At 32.4% G+C, this 20710-nt stretch overlaps 1 protein-coding gene across 1 annotated transcript in view; it reads left to right on the top strand.

Annotated features, from left to right (window-relative positions):
- Nucleotides 1–19586, top strand: part of LOC144655083 (collagen triple helix repeat-containing protein 1-like) — a 37819-nt gene extending 18233 nt beyond the window's left edge. The window contains exons 2-4 of the mRNA XM_078515305.1: nucleotides 13403–13580; nucleotides 15142–15281; nucleotides 19194–19586. Of these exons, the coding sequence (XP_078371431.1) occupies nucleotides 13406–13580; nucleotides 15142–15281; nucleotides 19194–19541 (663 nt within the window). The 5' untranslated portion in view covers nucleotides 13403–13405 and the 3' untranslated portion in view covers nucleotides 19542–19586. The remainder of the gene's footprint in view (nucleotides 1–13402; nucleotides 13581–15141; nucleotides 15282–19193) is intronic.
- The last annotated feature ends 1124 nt before the right edge of the window (nucleotides 19587–20710 follow it).

Here is a 20710-nt window from a genome sequence, read left to right as displayed (position 1 = left end):
AAACATGTTTTGCATTTTTAATAGCTGGTGTAATTTGATATATCCCAGAAATAGCAGTTGTTGGCGATGAATGTTTAATAAATTCTCTTAAATATGTCCATTTTGTTGCTGTTAAAAAACTACTATTCACTAATTTTTGTCCTGCTGATGTAAAGTTTAAACGCGGTAGCCATAACTGAAAATCTTGAACAACATATCGTGTTTCATCCCCAGCAACTCTATAAATAAATTCTCTATCATCATTTAGTGTTATGTTTAGTTCGATTTGCATTGGTGGTATCATTTTATCGCGGAGTTCTTGAAAAATTGAAAACCTATTTAACGGAATGATTGCGTATACGTCTTTTGATTGTGAACACAATTCAGCTCTTTTAATTGCTCCTACTTTTGGGGCTGTTCTTAAATCGCCAGCTAATACAGCTCTATCGTCGAGATACCAATTGAAATTGGTAGCTACTGTACGGCTATAGTCATCAGAAAATTCAAGCAATCCTTTTATGAAACAGATTTTATGCAGGTCATTACCATCGTAAGGTTTTTTACCTCCTGAAGTTATCATAATGTGATTTATAATACTGGTACTATCATTTATCGTTGACGTTAGCGCAGGTTTTTCTAGAGCATTGACCGCAATGTTCGATCCATCAGCCTTTTTCTCAAGTTTATATTTCACGATAAAATACCCATTATACCAATCAAACCAACTAGACCTATCAGTCATATTGAATATATACCCTGTTTTTTCCTGATATAGCCCATTTGCAGGTCGAATAATGGGTGTTTGCAGATTGAATCGGAGATAATCAACTTTTTCAACATTTTCTATGCTTCTGAAACTCATTTATATTATTAGATTAGATAATTTACTTCAATTGTGCTAATCGTTTCAAAATAAGATCCCCAGCTTTTTCACTTCTATTTAACACGGTTTTTAAACTTTTCTTTTGTGCTTTGATTATTGGTGATTTATTGAGATATTTTACCATTTTTTTAGCATATTGTCCGATATTTGCTAAATCATTAGTTATTAAACCTGATCCTTTATGACGATATTGATATAAACCTTTTTTAGGGTTATAAAATTTTGACCATTCGTATACTCGATTCATTTTATATTATTAGTTTAGATTAATTCACCTCTTTGATAACGATATGAAACGCCGTATCGATTTCATTTAAATCAATGGGACGATTATACGAATCGGTTATATATAGTCTGATTGAATCAATACTATTTTTATTAATTGGTGAAAATTTCAATCTTCTCGGTTCAATAGTAAAAGGAAAAGATCTACGAATTCCTTGTGCTATGATACTAAAACAAAATAATACATCTCTTGATTCATCTGTCAATGATCGGTGAGTTAAATCACAATGAATACATATCATATCAACAGATCGAGTAATATCAGGTATTTTATCACTGATGTTGCTTCCAGCTGATAAAATTTTCTTATCAAAACCCAGTATTATATTAAAGTCTGATACAGATAAATCTAGCTCATAATTTGGCTGTATGGTTATTATTGTTCTAAATAATGATAAATCAAACGTGACTGTAATTGGATAATCATCACCTTCTTTACCAGTTGTATTTTTTAAATAAGCATCAATGTCAGTATATGAATACATTCCATTAGGAAATTCAACATTTTTAAAACTTGTATCACTACCTGTTGTTTTTCGATATCTAATCTTATTATTGGTGAATGAAGCCGAAATATTATACCAGCTATACGTCATACTGATTATTTCGTCCAACGCCATTTCATAATTTTTATTTGGATCTAGGAATAAAGGCTGGTCAAGATAAATTGTAAAATCATGTGCTTTCTGATTATAATTATTGGCTTGTCTTTTCGCCCTGAATGAACTAAGTATTAAATGCTTTTCCATTATATATATTTAAATTAGATAAAATAGTTGTTATAAATTTTTTCATATAGACGCTTTGTAATTCTTTTCACTCTTAACAGTTCATCCAATATTGTAATACCTTGGTTTTTTAATTCATAACTCGTATTCCCAGCGTTAATGCTTCCGCAAATTATATCCAATTTTTTAATAAGTTTTTCAGGGTCTCTGTAATAAATAGCCTTATAATTATGGGCTAGACCACTGCCTTCCCACTCATCTTCTTCTCTATCAGAATCAGGCGCTGTCTCCCTCCTAATACCCTCTATCTTATCAAATAATGCTTTTTCTATAGCTGGTTTTTTCTTATATTTAGTTTTACGGGGGTCTTTTTTAATTTTTTTGATTTTTCCTGTAAATCCGAAGCTGAGAAAGGAACTTTGTTGTATTCCATTCTTTGCTTTTTTTGTCTAGTCAGTAACAGCTGATCTTCGATTCTATCAATTTTTTTTGTAAAATCTTCGGATAGTCCCGACAGCTCATCATATGACTTTCCTTCATATTTACCTGATTTGATAAAATTTTCACCACTTTTTGAGAGCTTCCCTAATAAAACGTTGACGCGACGCCTTTCTTCAGCTAGATATTTGCGTTCATTATCTAATTTCTTTTGATCAGCCTTTTTGAAAGAGCTAGGTGTCCATTCTTTTCTCTTCCGTGTTGTTGATGGCTCAAAATCAGACATTTCACCTTCATCTTCTGTTTCATCTTCATCAATTGGTGGTGGTGGTTCAAAATTGGGCATTTCATCTTCATCAATTGGTGGTGGTGGTTCAAAATTGGGCATTTCATCTTCATCAATTGGTGGTGGTGGTTCGAAATTGGGCATTTCATCACCCCCATCTTCTGGTTCAATTGGATATTCTGGAAGAGGATCAACCTCTCTTACCCCTTTATTTTCCAACTTTTTAGTTGCTTCAATTTGTGTGTCGAGACGAGATGTTACTGGTTTAAACATTTTTATGAATTTGATTTGTCCTAATTCATCTTGCAATTTTGAAGACATTATTTGATTATTAATATTCTTGATTTGATTCTCAACTTCCTCTTTTTGGTCAGCAATTTTTTGCCAAGCTAATAGACTCATTTATATATATTAGTGTAGATTATTATCGGTCTTCCAGAAGTCTTTCATCAGTCTTTCATTAGTCTTCCAGAAGTCTTTCATCAGTCTTTCATCAGTCTTTCATTAGTCTTTCAGGCGTCTTTCATTAGTCTTTCAGGCGTCTTTCATATTATATAACTAAATAATATAAATGAAGATACCAAATTTAGACAGAAAATCATCAAATAAGCCCGAAAGAAAGTTATGCGATTTTATAAGCGAAGATTATAGAATGCTCGTAGCGGGTAGTAGCAATTGCGGTAAATCAAACCTAATGATGTTCATGTTGAGAAAACCGCTTGTCTTTTATGATAAAATATTTATTTTTACCCCTAATCAGCATCAAGATAAAATTCAAGATCTTATAAAGTTGATGCAGGAAATATCTGGTTTTGTAGGTTATGATGTGCTCGAAGTTGGTGGTGAAGATGATATAAAAAATACAAATGAGTATCAAGATGATAACAGAAAAGTTGTTATTTTTGACGATATGATGAATTCAAACAATAAAATTCAAGATAAAATAGCTAACCATTTTACTGATGGTCGACATCATAAGATTAGCCCTATATATCTGAGTCAAAGCTACTATGATGTTCCGCAAAAAATTCGGTTAAATTGCTCTCATATGATTCTATATCCACCCACGACAAAAAATAACCTCCAGATGATTGCTAGAGAAAATCTGATATCGCCGAATTTGTTTGATAAACTCAAAAAATATGAGTTTTTATTTCTTGACAAACAAAAAAATACCGTAAAAAAGAATTTCGACGAATCTATATTATAATCTAATATATTAACATAGATGGGTTACATTAATGATGAAAATGATTTTATATCAACTAAATATTCTCAAAGTGCAAAACCTGCAATTGGTTTTAAATTGACTAGCCATGGTAACTATTATATGGACAAAAAGAAAATATTCGGGTTAAAGACACAAGATGACGTTGCAGTGGATGCTGATTATGATTCATATGCAAAAGACTTGGGTAGTGCTATTAATAAGAGATATATTAATCAATTTTGTTTAAAAAAAAATAGAGATGAAACTACTTTTGATTGTGTTGGACTTTCACTTCAGAACACTGAAGCTTACTATGATGGGTTGTATAACGACTTATCAATACCGAATGTTGAATACGTAAAATTAGAAGACAATAAAGTCAAAGCAGAACTCAATAACAAACTCGCTGATAAAGCCGACCTTAGTACCAATAATGAACAAACGTTTAACAGCATTTTAAATGTACCTAATTTCGATCAAGGTTATAGCAATATGTCTAACGTGATGAATAAAGAATATATTGACTCCAGAGACGCGCTTAAAGCCGATAAAACATATACCGACAATACATATTTGAAAAAAATCACTGGTACAGCTATGGCTAAAAGCATTCAAACAAAGGCTGATAAACAATACGTTGACAGCAAATTTGCAAACAAGTCTATAACTACAGCCCTAGCTTATAACCTTCATACTAAGCTTGATATAGACGGTAGTAAAAAAATGTTAGCTGATCTCGATATGAATGGCCATACCATTAATAATTTAAAAGAGCCGAAAAAGAATGCAGATGCTGTAAATAAATTGTATGTTGACAGTTCACATATTACCTCTATTGATAAAGGAAACGTTTTCAATAATATAATGATTGACAGTAATAATCAACTTAGTGAAGAGAATGATATCGAGTTAGGCAGTTTAATCGATCATCCGAATTCATACCATAAGATCAATACGAAAGTTGTAGACAGTAAGCTGGTACTTGACAACAATAAAGGCTACTACTCAAGCAGATTAGGTATCAATGTATATAGTTTACCAATCAATCGATACACAATGGTTTTCGAGCTATTTTTTCCAGCTGAAGTAGATCATGATAGTCTAGATATCGATATTGTATCATCAATCGACAACATCGACAAATCAACTACGCGAGTTTATGATGGATATAGTCGAACAATAGCACAAATTAATAAATATCAACAACATCCAAATAATTATCTCTATGTTGATATCGTTTTAAAGATGAAATCAGGGAACGCATATGTCCCAAAATTACAAACATATATCGTGATTTATGGAATAAAAGGTTATCAGAGTAACGTTGATCCTAGGATATACGATCAGCTATATTATGTTGAAAATGATAGAATAGCTTTCAATGCATCGATTGATATGAAAACAAAGGCTATTTATGGTATTAAACCAGCTACTACTAATGACCAAGCTGTTAATTTTGAACAGTTAAAAAATTTTCGGGACAATTTGAAGTCTGATCTTGAATTAAAAATGGATAAGAAAAGAAACATCAGCTATTACCATAAAATTTTCGAGTATTTTTATGATCTAACGGATCCATCTGAATTCATCATGTCAGATGCAAACGGAGCGGTAATTCAGGGATTAAATAATGGTCTTGTCTTTAATCCCACAAAATTGTTAGAAGATTTTAATCCAAAAAACGGCTTTATGAGTGGTTTCGAAATTAATTTAAATGAAAATATCACTGAATCCAATGACTGGACTATATATATGGCATTTAAATATGACTATAAGCCCAGTGATAATAAAAGGATTAAAATTGAATTTATCGAGGGTGATAGTTTTAGTTTTCCGTGGGTTAAAGTTGAGCATAATAAGCTATTCATCGATTATGATCTAGATTCATATAAAGAGCAAATAAGAGGAACATATTTTGATAAATATTTGAATCTCTGGTATACTAAAATAGGAAATCAATTTAGAATCGCTGTTTGCAATAATGCTATGAGTATTGATCAAACATTGTCTGGGTTTAATATCAATGCATCCAACATTAAAATCAGTTCAGATTACTATGTACAAAGAATCGCTTTTAGTAAAACTGCATATCCGATAAACGGTAGAGAGTATCATAAAATCCAATATTTAGATAAAACAAAGGCTGTATTCTTCGAATAAATTATCTAACTCCAACGATTTTATCTAATTAAATTATATGAAAACAGTGAAATTGGTTAGCAATATTATTGATTCTATTGAGAGATTAATTCAAAACATAAGGAAGCTGTATTACACAATAAAGAACAAGCGCAATGCTAAAATGACAAAATGATAAAACAAAAAAATCATATATAACTAATATATATGACTAAACATCGAAAATGCATATTTACATGGAACCATATATCAAGCGAACTGACTGAAGAACAAATTATAGAATTGAAAGCTTATTATCAAACATATCATCGAAAATGTTGGGCTTATAAGCAGGCTGTTAAACGTTTCAAAAAATGGAAATTATTAGGGAATTCATTGTCTATTCTCTTTGCATCCGGCTCCATTTCATCAAGTATTGCTACAGGAGGTGTTAGTTTGGTTGCAATTAGTACAATAGCGCTTTTAATACAAGGCTGGATGCATCATCAAAATCTCGATTTAAAAATTCAAAATAGTACATATGCATATCAGAGCTACCAGCATTTACTCAACTCAATTAAAAACACGATGAGATGCGGTGATTACAATCCGTCTAGCGTCATAATTTCAATGAAGAACATTGACGATTATGTGACGGATACCGGTCCGATAATCGACAAGTACCTACGAAAATATGATAAGAAATTTATTGGATGATCCGATTTATTTCGCCAAATTTTAATTCTAAAATCTCATTCCAATACAATTGATAAAAGGCTAACGTTTTCTTGCTTTTGCTAATTTTGATAAATTCACAAGGTAGATTCATCATCAAAAAAAGCTGTTTAATTATGAATTTGGTTGATATAAGTCTTTTTCTACCTTTGTTTACAATAGGAATAGCGGATTCGATAATATTAAGCACTTTATAAATCCGATTCCTTTGATCACTAGTCAATTGAACTCCATTTTTAATACATAAATCGTTTAAAACATTCTCAACATGGTATTTACGATGATAGATGCTTTTACGCCATATCTTGCGTATGTTCTCGTAAAAATCAAAATACTCATTGTAATAAATAGAACCATGAACCAAACCGCAATTAATACAAACATTTATACCGTTTTGATTTGACATATCCTGCTTACTACAGCATGGCGTAAAAGCATCCTTGTTACCTTCTATCAATAGTTGATCGCATAAAGGGCATATAGGTTCTTTTAAAATTTTTAATTCATCGTGGATTTCAGAATTACAAACCATTATATATATAACACACATAACTTCACGGCACAGCTGTGTTTGGCAGTAAATTTCAGAATAAACTTTTTGAGTAAACTTTTGAGTAAACTTTTGTGTAAACTTTTGTGTAAACTTTTGTGTAAACTTTTTGAGTAAAATTTGTTGAAATATGATTGGTCAATAGAAATCACACCAGATTAAAATACCTGCTGACGCGTCAGCAGGTTTTTTCGGTCAATGGTTTAGTCATTAATCATTTATAACTTATGACTAAAACCGTAAACTGAATAATTATTTATTTAATGTTGATCTTTACGAGGTCTTCCACGTCGTCTTTTCTGGTCTTCAGGTATACACTTTAAACGTACATGATTTTTGTCTTCATTTGATATTTCAGATCTGCTATTCAGGTCTGAAGATAGCATTTTAATAATACAAATATAAAGAAAATAATTATCTGTTTATATCTAAACGCACTATAAAATGATATAAGCAGATATTATGTAATGTATACTGTAAAAAATCCACAGTATATATTTTTCACATATGCTGTTTATTGTTACCATTTGGTAACCAAAAATGAATTCTGTTTCTGGTTATCTTATATGCATTTTTTGTTATGAATATATTTAGTACTGTTCCTCATTTGCTTTTCACATCGTTGACATATATAGATTCTTTGTAGCCAGCTTTTTGCCTGTTCTTTATTAGCTTCTCTCTTTTCCTCAATTGATGAATATTTACTTGGGCGTTCGTTCAAAGACTTGATAATGTTTTCAGGCATATCATCTTTATTAACATATTCAAATTTATACTGAATATTATCTTTAGTAATGCCTGATTTACAATGGTTTAAGCCTTCGCAAACCATCTTTACAATACCAGCATTAATACCGAGATTCTGTTGAGTAGCATACATACTATTAAAATATAAAACTTCATTTGTAATGCAATTAATAGCTTTAACACATTTTTTGTTTTTATGATTGTCTTTTACAAATTTATAATCACGATCTTTTGCTGATTTTTTACAATTCTCTTGATGTGTCAATAGTTGTAGATTGCATAAACGGTTATCAGATTTGACACCATTTATATGATCAATGACTTTACCATCGGAGATAATACCGTTGAAAGCTTCCCAAACAAATCGATGCACTTGATAAGACTTTTGACTTGATTGGGCATATTTTCGAACACAACATGACATATAACCAGAATGCCCCTTACTACCACAACTAATATCTCTTTTAAATATATGAGCAATTTTACCATTTCTACTTGCGCAATATAAATCATATATAGGATGAATTTGAAAATTTTCATTATTAATAGTTATTATTACATCAGCTATTTTTTCCATTTTAATTTTAATATGTGCTAAATCTTTAAGTAGAAAATGAAAAATATTTTTTTAAACGTCGACTTAAAGAAATAATTATTTATATAAAATATAAAAATGGAAAAAAACAAAACACAAAAAACGCTCTCAAACAATATTAAAATAATATTACCTATTAGTAATTATATGAATATCTCATTAAAAGAATTATCAAATCAATATCTTAAAAAAGCTAAAAAATTGAATTACACATGGGCTCAGCTTTTAAAAAAAAGCACAAGGCAAACAGTAATAAATAAAATCATTGAATTCGACAAATTGATCAGATCACAAAAAACAGAATCAAATCTGTTAAAAATACGCAAACTACAATATGATTTATCTAAACCAAAAAAAGTAATCAAAGACATACCTGAAGATAAACAAATGATATATGAATCAAATATGCTTCCATATACTTTAAGAGAAGCGCGTAATCATGAAATGAAAATATCTAATAACCCAAATAAAAGTACAATGTCTTTTGTCAAATTATTTGAAGAAAGATTCAATAAAATGATTTTGAATACAATAATATCAATATCTATCACCGTCAAAATACAAAATGATATAGATAAAACTGAAAAGACAGTTAGTTATGGACCTTTTCAAAGGGCGATCCCTAAAAATCTAAACAAAGAAGATACAATGAAATTTGCTTTATATACTCTGTTAAAAGGTAATATTAATATACTTAGCGGTGAATACATAGTAGCACTTAAATACAATTACATCACTCTTAAAAGGAGAGAATTCATATATCATAAAATGGGTCGATTGAAACTCATGAACTATCTACTTGATAATCAAAAAACTATTAAAAAACATGGTAAAAATACCTGTGTAATTGATTATATATGGGATCAGGTAAAAGGAAGAAGAGGATTTAAAATGTATGATTATCAACGTCTGAAAGATGAGGTATATAGCTATGTTGATGGAAATAAAATGATAAATACATATGAAATTATTCAATGGGCTAAATATCATTCAGATATTTCTATTCATGCATTTGACAGCAGATACAGCAAATTTATATCTTATATTGCAAAAAATGAATGTCGCATCTCTCTCGTTTATATTGTAAAGGACGGTCATCTTTGGCCTATTTTAGATCAACAATTAAAACTAACAGCTTCAAGGGCTAACTATGGTGATTGTAATAATTTATTAAAATATATGGCTGAGTTTAAATGGAGTAACATTAGTCAAAATATTTTGAAACTGAATGATATAAATGAAATACATAAAATTGATGAAGAAGATAAAATAATAATTTTACCTGAAGAAATAAAAATGACTCAAGCTATAGACATCTATGTAAAAAAATATAATTACTATATTGAGTATATGCATTGGGATAATAATGGTATTCTAGATGGTTTTATTGACCATAATAACAACATGTATGTGCTATATAATGAATATGACAAAAGAATGAATATATGTAATAAGCTATTTGAAATATATAAATCATCTGATTTCACATGGTCAAATCAAAGTTTTACTCATTTAGCCTCATGTCTTTTTAAACAAATAAGCGGTTTTATCCAAGAATCATCTTATAATTTAAAAACTCGTAAAATAATAGACGATTATTATCCACGGGCTTTACAATGGTGTTCTTCATGTGATATATCAGACGAAGATATACACAAGTTAGTATCTATTGACATATCTAAATGCTATCCGAGTGTATTATTAAATAATAAATCATGTATCCCCATATATACTATTCACGATAATATTGAAGAGTTTAGCTATAATGATGATATATCATCATTAAATGGTGAATTTTATATTGATGAATACATGTTAACACAGTATAATGCTCCCATTAAAATAGAAGCAGGGTTTTATAGTAAGGATCTTATTATATATCTTATTGATGTGTTAAATATGCCCAAAACCCAAATAAAATACAAACTTATATCAAAAAAAGCATTAAAACAAGACACCTTTCAAGAATATATCAAATATATATTTAATAATTTTAATGAAAAAGAAGCTAAAATAATGGTGAACTCTTTTATCGGTAATCTGGGACGAAAAAACACCAAAATAAACCATGGGTTTTTATGTAATAACATAAATACTGCTTTATGCTGTTGGACTAGCTCTTTAAATGAGAAAAAGAATATTACAATATCAAAATATAATGATTTGTATCTTATAAAAGAAACAAACATTGAAAGACTGTTCAAAGACCATACAAGCATTAACAGATTTGTCGTATCAGAAGCTATATTAAAATGTCTAAAATTATTAGACCAATGTTATGATCATGAGAGTAGAATCATATCAATAAATACAGATGGTATTTTAATACAAAATCCGTGTGTTTTATTTAAGCATAAGAAGGATGTTAAATTCAATATAAGTTCTATTGGAAAGGCATACATTACTGATAGTAATTTTTCTTACTTCGAAAAGAGGTACAGAGATAATATTAATATATCTGATTATAAAGATGTTTGGGGAAATGGTTGTATTTTTCAGGGACAAGCAGGGTGCGGAAAAACGACCTTATTATGCAATATGGTTAAAAAGGAAGACAAACCATTAGTATTAAGCTATACTAATAAAGCTATCGAGAACGTAAAATCTAATTTGATTAAAAATGATTTTGATATTAATGAAGCTAATAAAATATGCTATACTTTTGATAGCTATTTCTGTGAATGGAATAAACGAGATATTAGATCATTAGCAGGAAAAACGATTTACATAGATGAATTTTCAATGCTTCCCAATAGGTGGATGGAAAAAATATATGAAGCATTTTTAAAATATAACATAAAAGTGTATCTGTTCGGCGACGTATTTCAGACATCGCCGGTCGAAACCAATAGTCAGATATCATATAACTATGTTAAATCAAGTGCTATTCATCAAATGTGCCCAAATAGAAAGACATTAAAATATATCAAAAATTGTGCTAGATATGACAATGAAGCTTATATTATGTTAAATAAATTCTTAAAAAAGGGGAGGATATATCATCAGTTTGAACGTAATGATGATACACTAATGAAAAATATTTGTTATCTTAATAAAACGAGAATAAAGGTCAATATTCGATGTTGTGAAATTTTTTGTAAAGACAAACAACATTATAAAGTGAATTTTAATTATAATGGAAATAAAGAGCATTATTCCGTTGCAAAAAATATGCCAGTGATAGCAACAAAAAATATCAAAGACAAAGAGATATATAATACAATGCAATTCAGAATCGAAGATATCAAAGAGGAAAAAGAAACTACTTTATATTACATAAATGACATTTGGTTTACCCATAAGGAGCTAGAAGATAACTTTATCCCTAATTTTTGTGTCACTGTATACAAATATCAGGGGGCTAGCATAAACGAACCTTATAACATTTTCGACATAAATAGGATGGATAAAAAACAGTTATACACAGCGCTATCGAGAACAACAAAATTAAAATACATTAGACTAAATAACGATGAACTTAACACTGTTTATAAAGTGAGAAGAGAGCCCAATATCGAGCTAATAAATTCACGAATCAATAGTTTATATTCTAATGGTAAGATATATAAAGTTTTATTCGACAATGGTAAAATATACATCGGTTCAACATGCGAAGATTTAGAGACTCGTTTAAAATGGCATTTAACAAATAAAAATAGCCAAGTTTATAAATTAAAGAGCTTCAATCCTGATATAAAATTAATAGTAAACTCCCCCACTAATAGCAAAAAAGCTTTAGAAGATGTGGAAAACAAATACATTGAAGAACATGCTAAAATATATAGTGATAAACTAATAAATATACGCATGAATCCTAATAAAAGGATCAAACATAAAGAGATCAAACATAAAGTAGAAATCGACGATGAAAAAGAGTTAAGACTAAGAATAGCTCAATTAAATAGCAAAATCAAGATTAAAGACAATACCGAAGACAAATATATGTATTTCGACTGTAACATAAGCAAGAAGCGATATAGAAAGATTGCCAAATACAATGAAAAACCGAGAGAAGATGCAATCAGAAAATTAAATGATGACAAACAAGCATTAATAAAAAGATTAACAATAGATTTTTAGATAAAACAGAGTAAAACGCTTTTTTCAAATTTTTACCCACATATGAAAATAATAAATAATAAAATAGTATAAGAGATTATATCCAAATATAAAGATATTGAGCAAATATTAAAAATATTTGATCATGAGTTTATCTTTTCAATATTTTTTTATAAAAAATAATGAAAAATAAACGGCTCCGCTTGAATCTATCTGTTGAAAACATGGCCTGAATCCAGTTTTGATTATTTGTTGGAAAAAAATGTGAATCTATAATTTTGATTTTTTTTTGGATTCAAACTACATAGGGGGTATGTGAGTTTTGGGCAGGATCTGTATTGTAGTTAGTTTGTGTTTCAATCGCGATCGATGTGTCTGGTATTTCGATAAAATTGAGCCATTGATTTTACTTGGGATATTTGAACGAATTTAGCGAAGAGATCTTTATCAGGGTGAATACAATTATAATGAAAACAATCTTCTTCATAAGATTTAGAAACAGGATAATAGAAGAAGAAGCACTTAAAAAAGCAAAGTAGTCTTTCCTGAACACGAAAATCGGAAGATTTGAAAAGTGTAGATTGTTTTGATACGTTTATTAGTCCTGTAAACTGGAGTTGTGCTTAAAACAACTGCCAGCTTCGACGTGACGTCATTGCTCACATGTTCTTCCTTACTAAGCTTTTATCAGTAAATACTTGTGGAACAGTTTTTTTTTTTGGTTGGTTGGTTGGTTCAAATTATGATTCAAAAACCTAGACTACCATATGATTTTTAATTTACTTAAAGGTGATGTGCAGAGGATGTACTTCTTGTAGTAATGGCAAAAATGGACAAAACGGGTTACCAGGCCGCGACGGTCGAGATGGTACTAAAGGCGAGAAAGGCGTGGTTGGTCCTGCTGGGTCACGTGGTGTTAAAGGAGAAAACGGCGTGGCAGGCTCACCAGGTCCACGTGGCGAAAAAGGTGAAATGGTAAAATAACAATAATCAAATCCTTCTTGATCTCGAAGTTTGTTTATGTTTGCTCGATATTACCAACACCAACAGAAGTAGTAAGTGAACTGAATCGATTGCTTTTCAAGTTTCTGTGGAAAGGTGTAGATAAAGTAACTCGTGTGTCTGTAATAAACGAATATGAGAAGGGCGGTTTAAAAATGATAGATGTTGATTGCATGATTAGATCTTTGAGGTTAGGATGGCTACAGAGAGTATTTAATGATTCAACTGCTACATGGAAGAGATATTTTCTTTATCTGTTAGAGCACGTTGGGGGGATCTTCTTTCTCAGTTGTAACTATGATGTGAAAGATTTCAATTTATCCTCTCAATTTTACTACGAACTTCTGCAATGGTGGTCAGAATTTCGCGATACCTTTGCTGAAGAAAAGGATTATCAAAACATTATTTGGAATAATAAAGACATAAAAATCGATAAAAAACCGGTTTATTTCAAAAATTATCGCGAGGCAGGAATCACGTACACGCATGATCTTCTTTTTGACCGGGATATTAACGTTGCCTTCACTCACTTCTCGAACAAGATTAACAAAACCAATTTTCTTCAGTGGGCAGGCCTCCGACACTCTATACCCTCACAGCTAAGGATTGCGAATGTACCATTATCAACCCTATCTCCCTCTTTTACATTTGAGAATAACATATTCGATATTAAACAAAAAAGATCAAAAGATTACTATTCTCTACTTGTTTCCAGAAAGGCTCAACCTCCCAATATCACCTTCAAATTGCAGAGGGATTTTGATTTCACAATCGACCAAATCAATCAAATCTTCTTATTACCACATTCTGTTGCACTTGAATCTTATGTTAAAGCTTTCCAATATAAAGTTATAAACTCTATTTTTTATACGAATACTAAATTACTTAAAATTGGTTACAGAAGCGATGATTTGTGTACGTTTTGTAAAACTGAGTCAGAAACCTCAAATCATTTCTTTTATAACTGTTCCCACACTAGACAATTCTGGACAGATTTTGCATCATACTGGCACCTACTATCAAAACAGAAAATCCACCTCTCCCTAAAAGATGTTTTATTTGGAATATTTACGGAAAAATGCCCTTTACTTGATCTATTAAATTACTTCATAATTATTGGAAAATTGTTCTTGTGGGACTGCAGAAGAAGTCAAACCCTTCCTAAAATTGAGGGGTTTAAAGCCAAAATTAAAATTAAGTATGAAATAGAAAGTAAAATCACAAAAAAAGAATATTTTAATAAAAAATGGTTAATTAAACCTATATAATAAAAATGTATTATTGTTATTATTTCAAATGTTACTATCCTTAAGGCTATCTTTGTGTGTGTAATAACTTGAGAATTGTAATAGTGAATTGTAATTATATCATATTTATTAATTAACTTTATTATTATTATTTTTTTTTCATTATAATTTTTTTTTCTCTTTTTTTCCTATTCATAAATTGTATGTAACTTTACTGTGTAATTAATGTTCTTTTTTGTAATTGCAATAAAAAAAAAAAAAATAAAAAAAAAAAAAAAGGTGAAAAGGGCGTGACCAGCAGCTCTGGGCAACGTGGTGTTAAGGGGGAAGTAGGACCAAAAGGCCCAGATACTGATCACCGAAATTGGAAACAGTGTGCGTGGAAGAAGAATGACGGACGTGACACTGGTCTTATCAAGGTATGGGAACAAGCGCAAAGAAAAATTTAATTCTTACGTTATTGGACTCTAGAATATATTCTTTATTTTTACATATTTTGGTTTTCACTTGACATCATCAAAACTCTAAAACCAAGAATCGCAAGACCCCTGAGTTTTTATCCTTCGGCTGGCTATTAGAAGTCCTTAATATGATATCGTAATGAAAGTTTTTAGCTCGATAGCATTCGCCGTACGCGCGCCTTTAAGATAGACATTGATTTCCGGCCGCCATGTTGGAACCCAAGCAGTTGGGCTCCAACTTGGCGTTTACATACTGTGCTCTTTAAATTTGCGTGAAACATTTTGACGGATAACTCGAGTACGGAATAACGTACAGACCTAAGATTTGTACAAGTAGTTTATACCTGTATTATTCTTGATGTTTTGACTCAATAGTTTCGGCATTATTTTTCGCGGCGTGACAGTGAAAACCACCTCAGTCTTTAAAAGCAGATCTTACCAAATGAATTGCTAAGAGTTAAAGGAGAAGTTCACTCCAGAATGGCCATTATTTTTTTTACGCCAATGAAAAGTTTATGCAAAGATATGTTATTCACCAAAATTTCAGCTTCTAACGAGCGCTTAAACTCTACGAAATCCTTTTCTGAAGTAGCCCAAAACTCGACAACTAAACGCCGCCATCTTGGAGCTGTTAATGTATGCGTGACGTCAAAGAGCTAAGCCTGAAGTTGAGCGGGAAAATTTTAATTACTTCAACTCCTTGTTTCTTTGTAGTGGCTTTTGTTTGTCAAAATGCCTGTTTGTGCAGCTCCATTTTGCTTAAACAGAGCTCCAAGAAATACAAAAAGAGGTTTTTCCGTTTTCACCGTCTTTCAATATTTAAAGAACAATTGCTCAAAAGCGGACACAAATATTTGTGTGTTCCGGCGTTAAATCGGGGTCCGATCGAGTTCATTATTGAAGTGCAATTTTCTGCAACTTTTTCAGGTTGATCTATTATTACCTATCCTTCGAGACCCTCGATTTTTCTCGTCGTCCCGCTCGACAATCTGTCTCTGGGTCTCCGAGGATGATCATGTTACCAATGTTGCAGTATTGCATACGGTACGTGCATTTTGCAATCAAGATTTGTGACAAACAGAACATAAACAACCAATAAGTCCATAAACGGCAATGTCGCCAATGTCCTTCGCGGTATAAATAAACGTCCTCCTCCACTGTTCGCGTCAGTCATGACGACATGAACGCGAACATTGCTGTTTCGTTTTGTTTACAGCATCCATCCTAGTTATTTTACGCAGGACGTTTCCTTGAACATTATAAAAAATTACCAAAGTAGCAGACCTTACCAGTTTGTCGTAGCAGTGCTACTGAAAATAATATATTAACTTGTTTGCTTGACCGCAAATAATCGCCGCCACAAATTGACCCGGCGTTTATACGAAGCCGGCGTTTAATCGGGGACCCGCGTTTAATCGAGAAAATACGACGAAGTCAACAACAACAACAGAGAGTTTTTCTGGTTGATTAAAAATTCTCCCTGAAATAAAGTAAAAAAGTGAAATAGCATAATCGTAACATTGGTTGGTATTGCGTCTGCCTTTTTCTTTTTTTGTGGGTATTTTCACTCAGGAGACTGTATCTGTGATCTTCTTCGAAGCAGTCTTCCGTAAAGTTTTCGGAACACGCACATATTTATGTCCGCTTTGCCAGGAATTTTTCGTTTCTGCCCATTCTTATAATCCATTCGTGAGCATTTTTTCTTTTAGATATTGAAAGACGGTAAAAGGTTTTTTGTATCTCTTGGAGCTCTGTTTGAGAAACATGGAGCTGCACAAACAGGCATTTTGACAAACAAAACAAAACAAGGAGTTTTGAGTATTCAAACTTTAGGCTGAGCTCTTTGACGTCACGCATACATTACTAGCTCCAAGATGGCGGCGTTCAGTTGTCGAATTTTGGGCTACTTTAGAGAAAGATTTCGTAGGGTTTTAGCGCTCGTTGGAAGCTGAAATTTTGGTGAATAACATATTTTTGTATAAACTTTTTATTGGCGTAAAGAAAATAAACGGCCATTCTGGAGTGAACTTCTCCTTTAACATCTCCAAGCCCGGGTGTGAAGGCTTAGTTCTGAAAGGCGTTTTGTTTGAAGATGAACTCAAGAACCCAATAGGTATTATCCAGGGTTAAATCATTTATATTACGAGTTTAAAGCCAGTAAGTATAAACAAGCTCAAGTACAAATACATGCAAAATTAGAAAAAAAAATTGGCGTGAGTGTGTATGTTACAGGTCAAAATCAGCTTGAGGTCATTTTTTCCAAGTTTCCGGGGAAAATTTGGAAGCCCTGATGAACGCCGTGGAATACCGCAGAATATACAGCGACTTTCTAGACAAATGATTGGCTGTATTCTTTAATTCATGGGATAAGTTGTTGTATGCTTTAGTGTGCCACCGCTCCAAAACAAAAATAAGGAAAAAACAATAACATCAGCAACAATATTTCTGTGTCAAACAAGCAGTCTGTAAAGTGCTGAAAGAAACGTCTTGACATGTTATATCATAATTTCATTAAAAAACGAGCGGACCAAATCATATGTAGTCGAATAGTAACTGAAAGAAGGATCGCCATTGTTCCAACGCCCTGTGTGAATAAAACTAGCTTCAAAATGAATGTAAGATAAAACAACAACAAACTATACTTAACCCTTAAAATACCACGCTTCTGGGATTTTTTCAGCCGTTTTCTGGGCTTAGGCAATCTTTTGAATTTCATGATGGCATATAAGAAACTTAAGTAATTAAAATGTGCTGTTTCAAAACAATGAGGGCTCAAACTTTTATTGTGACGTCAGTATTCAGCCGTTGCTTCTTTGATAAGCGAGCACACGGGCTCGAATCTGGCAAAATTTTCGTTTATAAGTGTTTTTCCGAGTCATTTTCCACTGCAGAAGCCCCCAGGCTGGCATCATTAAGCTAGAATGGTGGGTAGAGGCAAACTTCTGAAAGAAACCAGAGGTGAGAGATGATTTGACGATGATTGGAACGCCAAAAACATTTGTATCGGAACATAGCGGTCCATGAATGAAATTGTCTCTCTGGCCGTTCTGTGGATGGATTCCGAGACCTGCCAAGGCAATTTGGACAACTTTTGACTTCCAAAGAATGCAGTCGGTGCAGTATTTTGCCGGTAGGATTGGGTGGCTCGACACTTATAAAATACCTATGAAATAGAGGTAGGTGGACTTGCATTTCGCCGACAAGGCAGTTTTACCCAAGCATTCCTTTCGGTCACCAATAAGGAAATTGCAGGTTTGCAAGCATTGCTCTAATCGAATGGTTATTGCTCAGTCTGCTGAAAGATTGATGAGAACTTTTCTTGGTGAACAGAAAGAAATAGGCTTGAAGTTTGCTGCAAATGTACACTTTTGGATTCGGAATTACTTTTTCATTAAAAAAAATTGGAGGCAAAGATGTATGTTTTTTGTTGTTGTTCTATGGAGTAAAAACGGGCATTTTCGGATTTGCTGCAGAAACAACAGCCATATATAACGGAAATCCAGAGCTGTAGTCAGTTAGTTGGCTTTAAAAACTATGAAAATAATCACTTTGCCAGAACAAGGGATGATTACTATCATGTGCCCAGATATGCGAAGGCTGCAGATTTTTTAATCACTGCTGGTATTTTCTACAGCCATATATAACGGAAATCCAGAGCTGTAGTCAGTTAGTTGGCTTTAAAAACTATGAAAATAATCACTTTGCCAGAACAAGGGATGATTACTATCATGTGCCCAGATATGCGAAGGCTGCAGATTTTTTAATCACTGCTGGTATTTTCTACGCAAATATGCGTTGTTGGTAGTTTAAGGGTTAATATATTTGTGCTTTCCTTTGAAACGAGTCCTAACGGCCTTTATTACTTTGCAGGATTGCGTTGTCAACAAGAAGAAAGATGATACCGCTCTTCGTGTGGTTTACCAAGGTAACATCTACTTGGGTTATTGCGGCAACTGTTGTAAGCGATGGTTTATTACCTTTAATGGCGCCGAGTGCAGCGGTCCAGTGCCTATCGACGCAGTCATATGGATCAGAAATAAAGACGAAGACAACCACAGACATGGGACAATAGAAGGCTACTGTGACAACATTCGCAAGGGCAAAATCCGTGTTGGTATCAACATTGGAAACTGTCCTGGATATGGAAACTCCAACGGTAGTACAGGCTGGAATTCAGCGTCCCGCTTTATTATCGAGGAGGTTCCGCGGTCTCAGTAATCAGCTGAAAGAATAACGCTGTCTACAGAGATGCATTAGGGACTGATTTAAGACCCTATACTGTATGTATAACCCTTATGGGTTTCTGATATGATATGGTTGGCCGGTTTTAAATTTGTTGAACAATCACTCCATAAAATGGTGAAGGTTTTTTATACTTTGCAATCAGAAACGTTATTGTAACTGATTTTGTTTTTATTCTACATCTACATCTAAAATTTAAAATCATTCATGCATTGCTTGTGATGTCTGAAGAATTTGTGTGCATTGTTCGTCTGAAGCAGGGAGGTAATCACCAAATGTAAGGCATTCTGGCTGAAAAAGAGGGGGATCTTTTTCCTAGTGAGAAGTTGCCTTCGGGTATTATCTTGAAAACTCAAATTTCAGGTTAAGGGGCTTTTTCGAACGTCAAAGAATGCGCGAAAACTGCGATGTTCATTGGCTGTAGAAAAGAAGTATCGAGGAATAGCATGGCTTTTGAGGCCCGCGCTGACTTTGAACTATAATAACTTTCTTAAGGTTCAACCAAACGCTGCCAAACTTTCTGAGTTTTCCTAAACGTTATCTGGCAATAATTTGGTATGGTTCGATGATGTGTCAGGAACTTGACATCTCCATGGCAACGGCATTTTGACTGGCATGTTTTCCCAAATTTGTAAATGTGCGTGTTTATGTTAACAAAAATTAACTTTAATGGAATTATTTTTTACATTTTTAGGGTTTTAGAACACATTCTTATTGATTTTGAGTACTTTGCAGTATATTTGGGTGGTTTTCTGGCATTTGGGAAAAATTTTGAAATCCAAGATGGCGGATCCAAGATGGAGGCTGTTTTGACATCATAATGTAATTGTCACGTGATGTGACGTCACCATTCCACGTGACGTATACCAAAAGAAAGATATTTGCCAACCTCGTTCCCAGGGCTTTTCTTTTTTTTTTTTTTTTGGAACGGGCGGAAAAAGACCCTGGCATCGGCCGGTCACGTGAGCTTCAGACACCCGAAAATCTTGGGTGTCATACATTTTAGATAGCATTAATAATTGAGCGGAGACAACAAATTAATTATCTGTTTTCCGTTTGCTCAGTCGGCTTGAAATGGCTCTAAACCGCCGTAAAATTCTTCCGTTTCGCTTAGATCCTTTTCAATTGAAGCTTTTTAAGCGATG

Source organism: Oculina patagonica, chromosome 1 (genome assembly GCF_052425735.1).
Source record: "Oculina patagonica isolate OP01 chromosome 1, crgOcupat, whole genome shotgun sequence".
Lineage (NCBI taxonomy): Eukaryota > Metazoa > Cnidaria > Anthozoa > Scleractinia > Oculinidae > Oculina > Oculina patagonica.
Note: the sequence above shows the minus strand (reverse complement) of the source record. Positions and strands in the feature narration are given on the sequence as shown.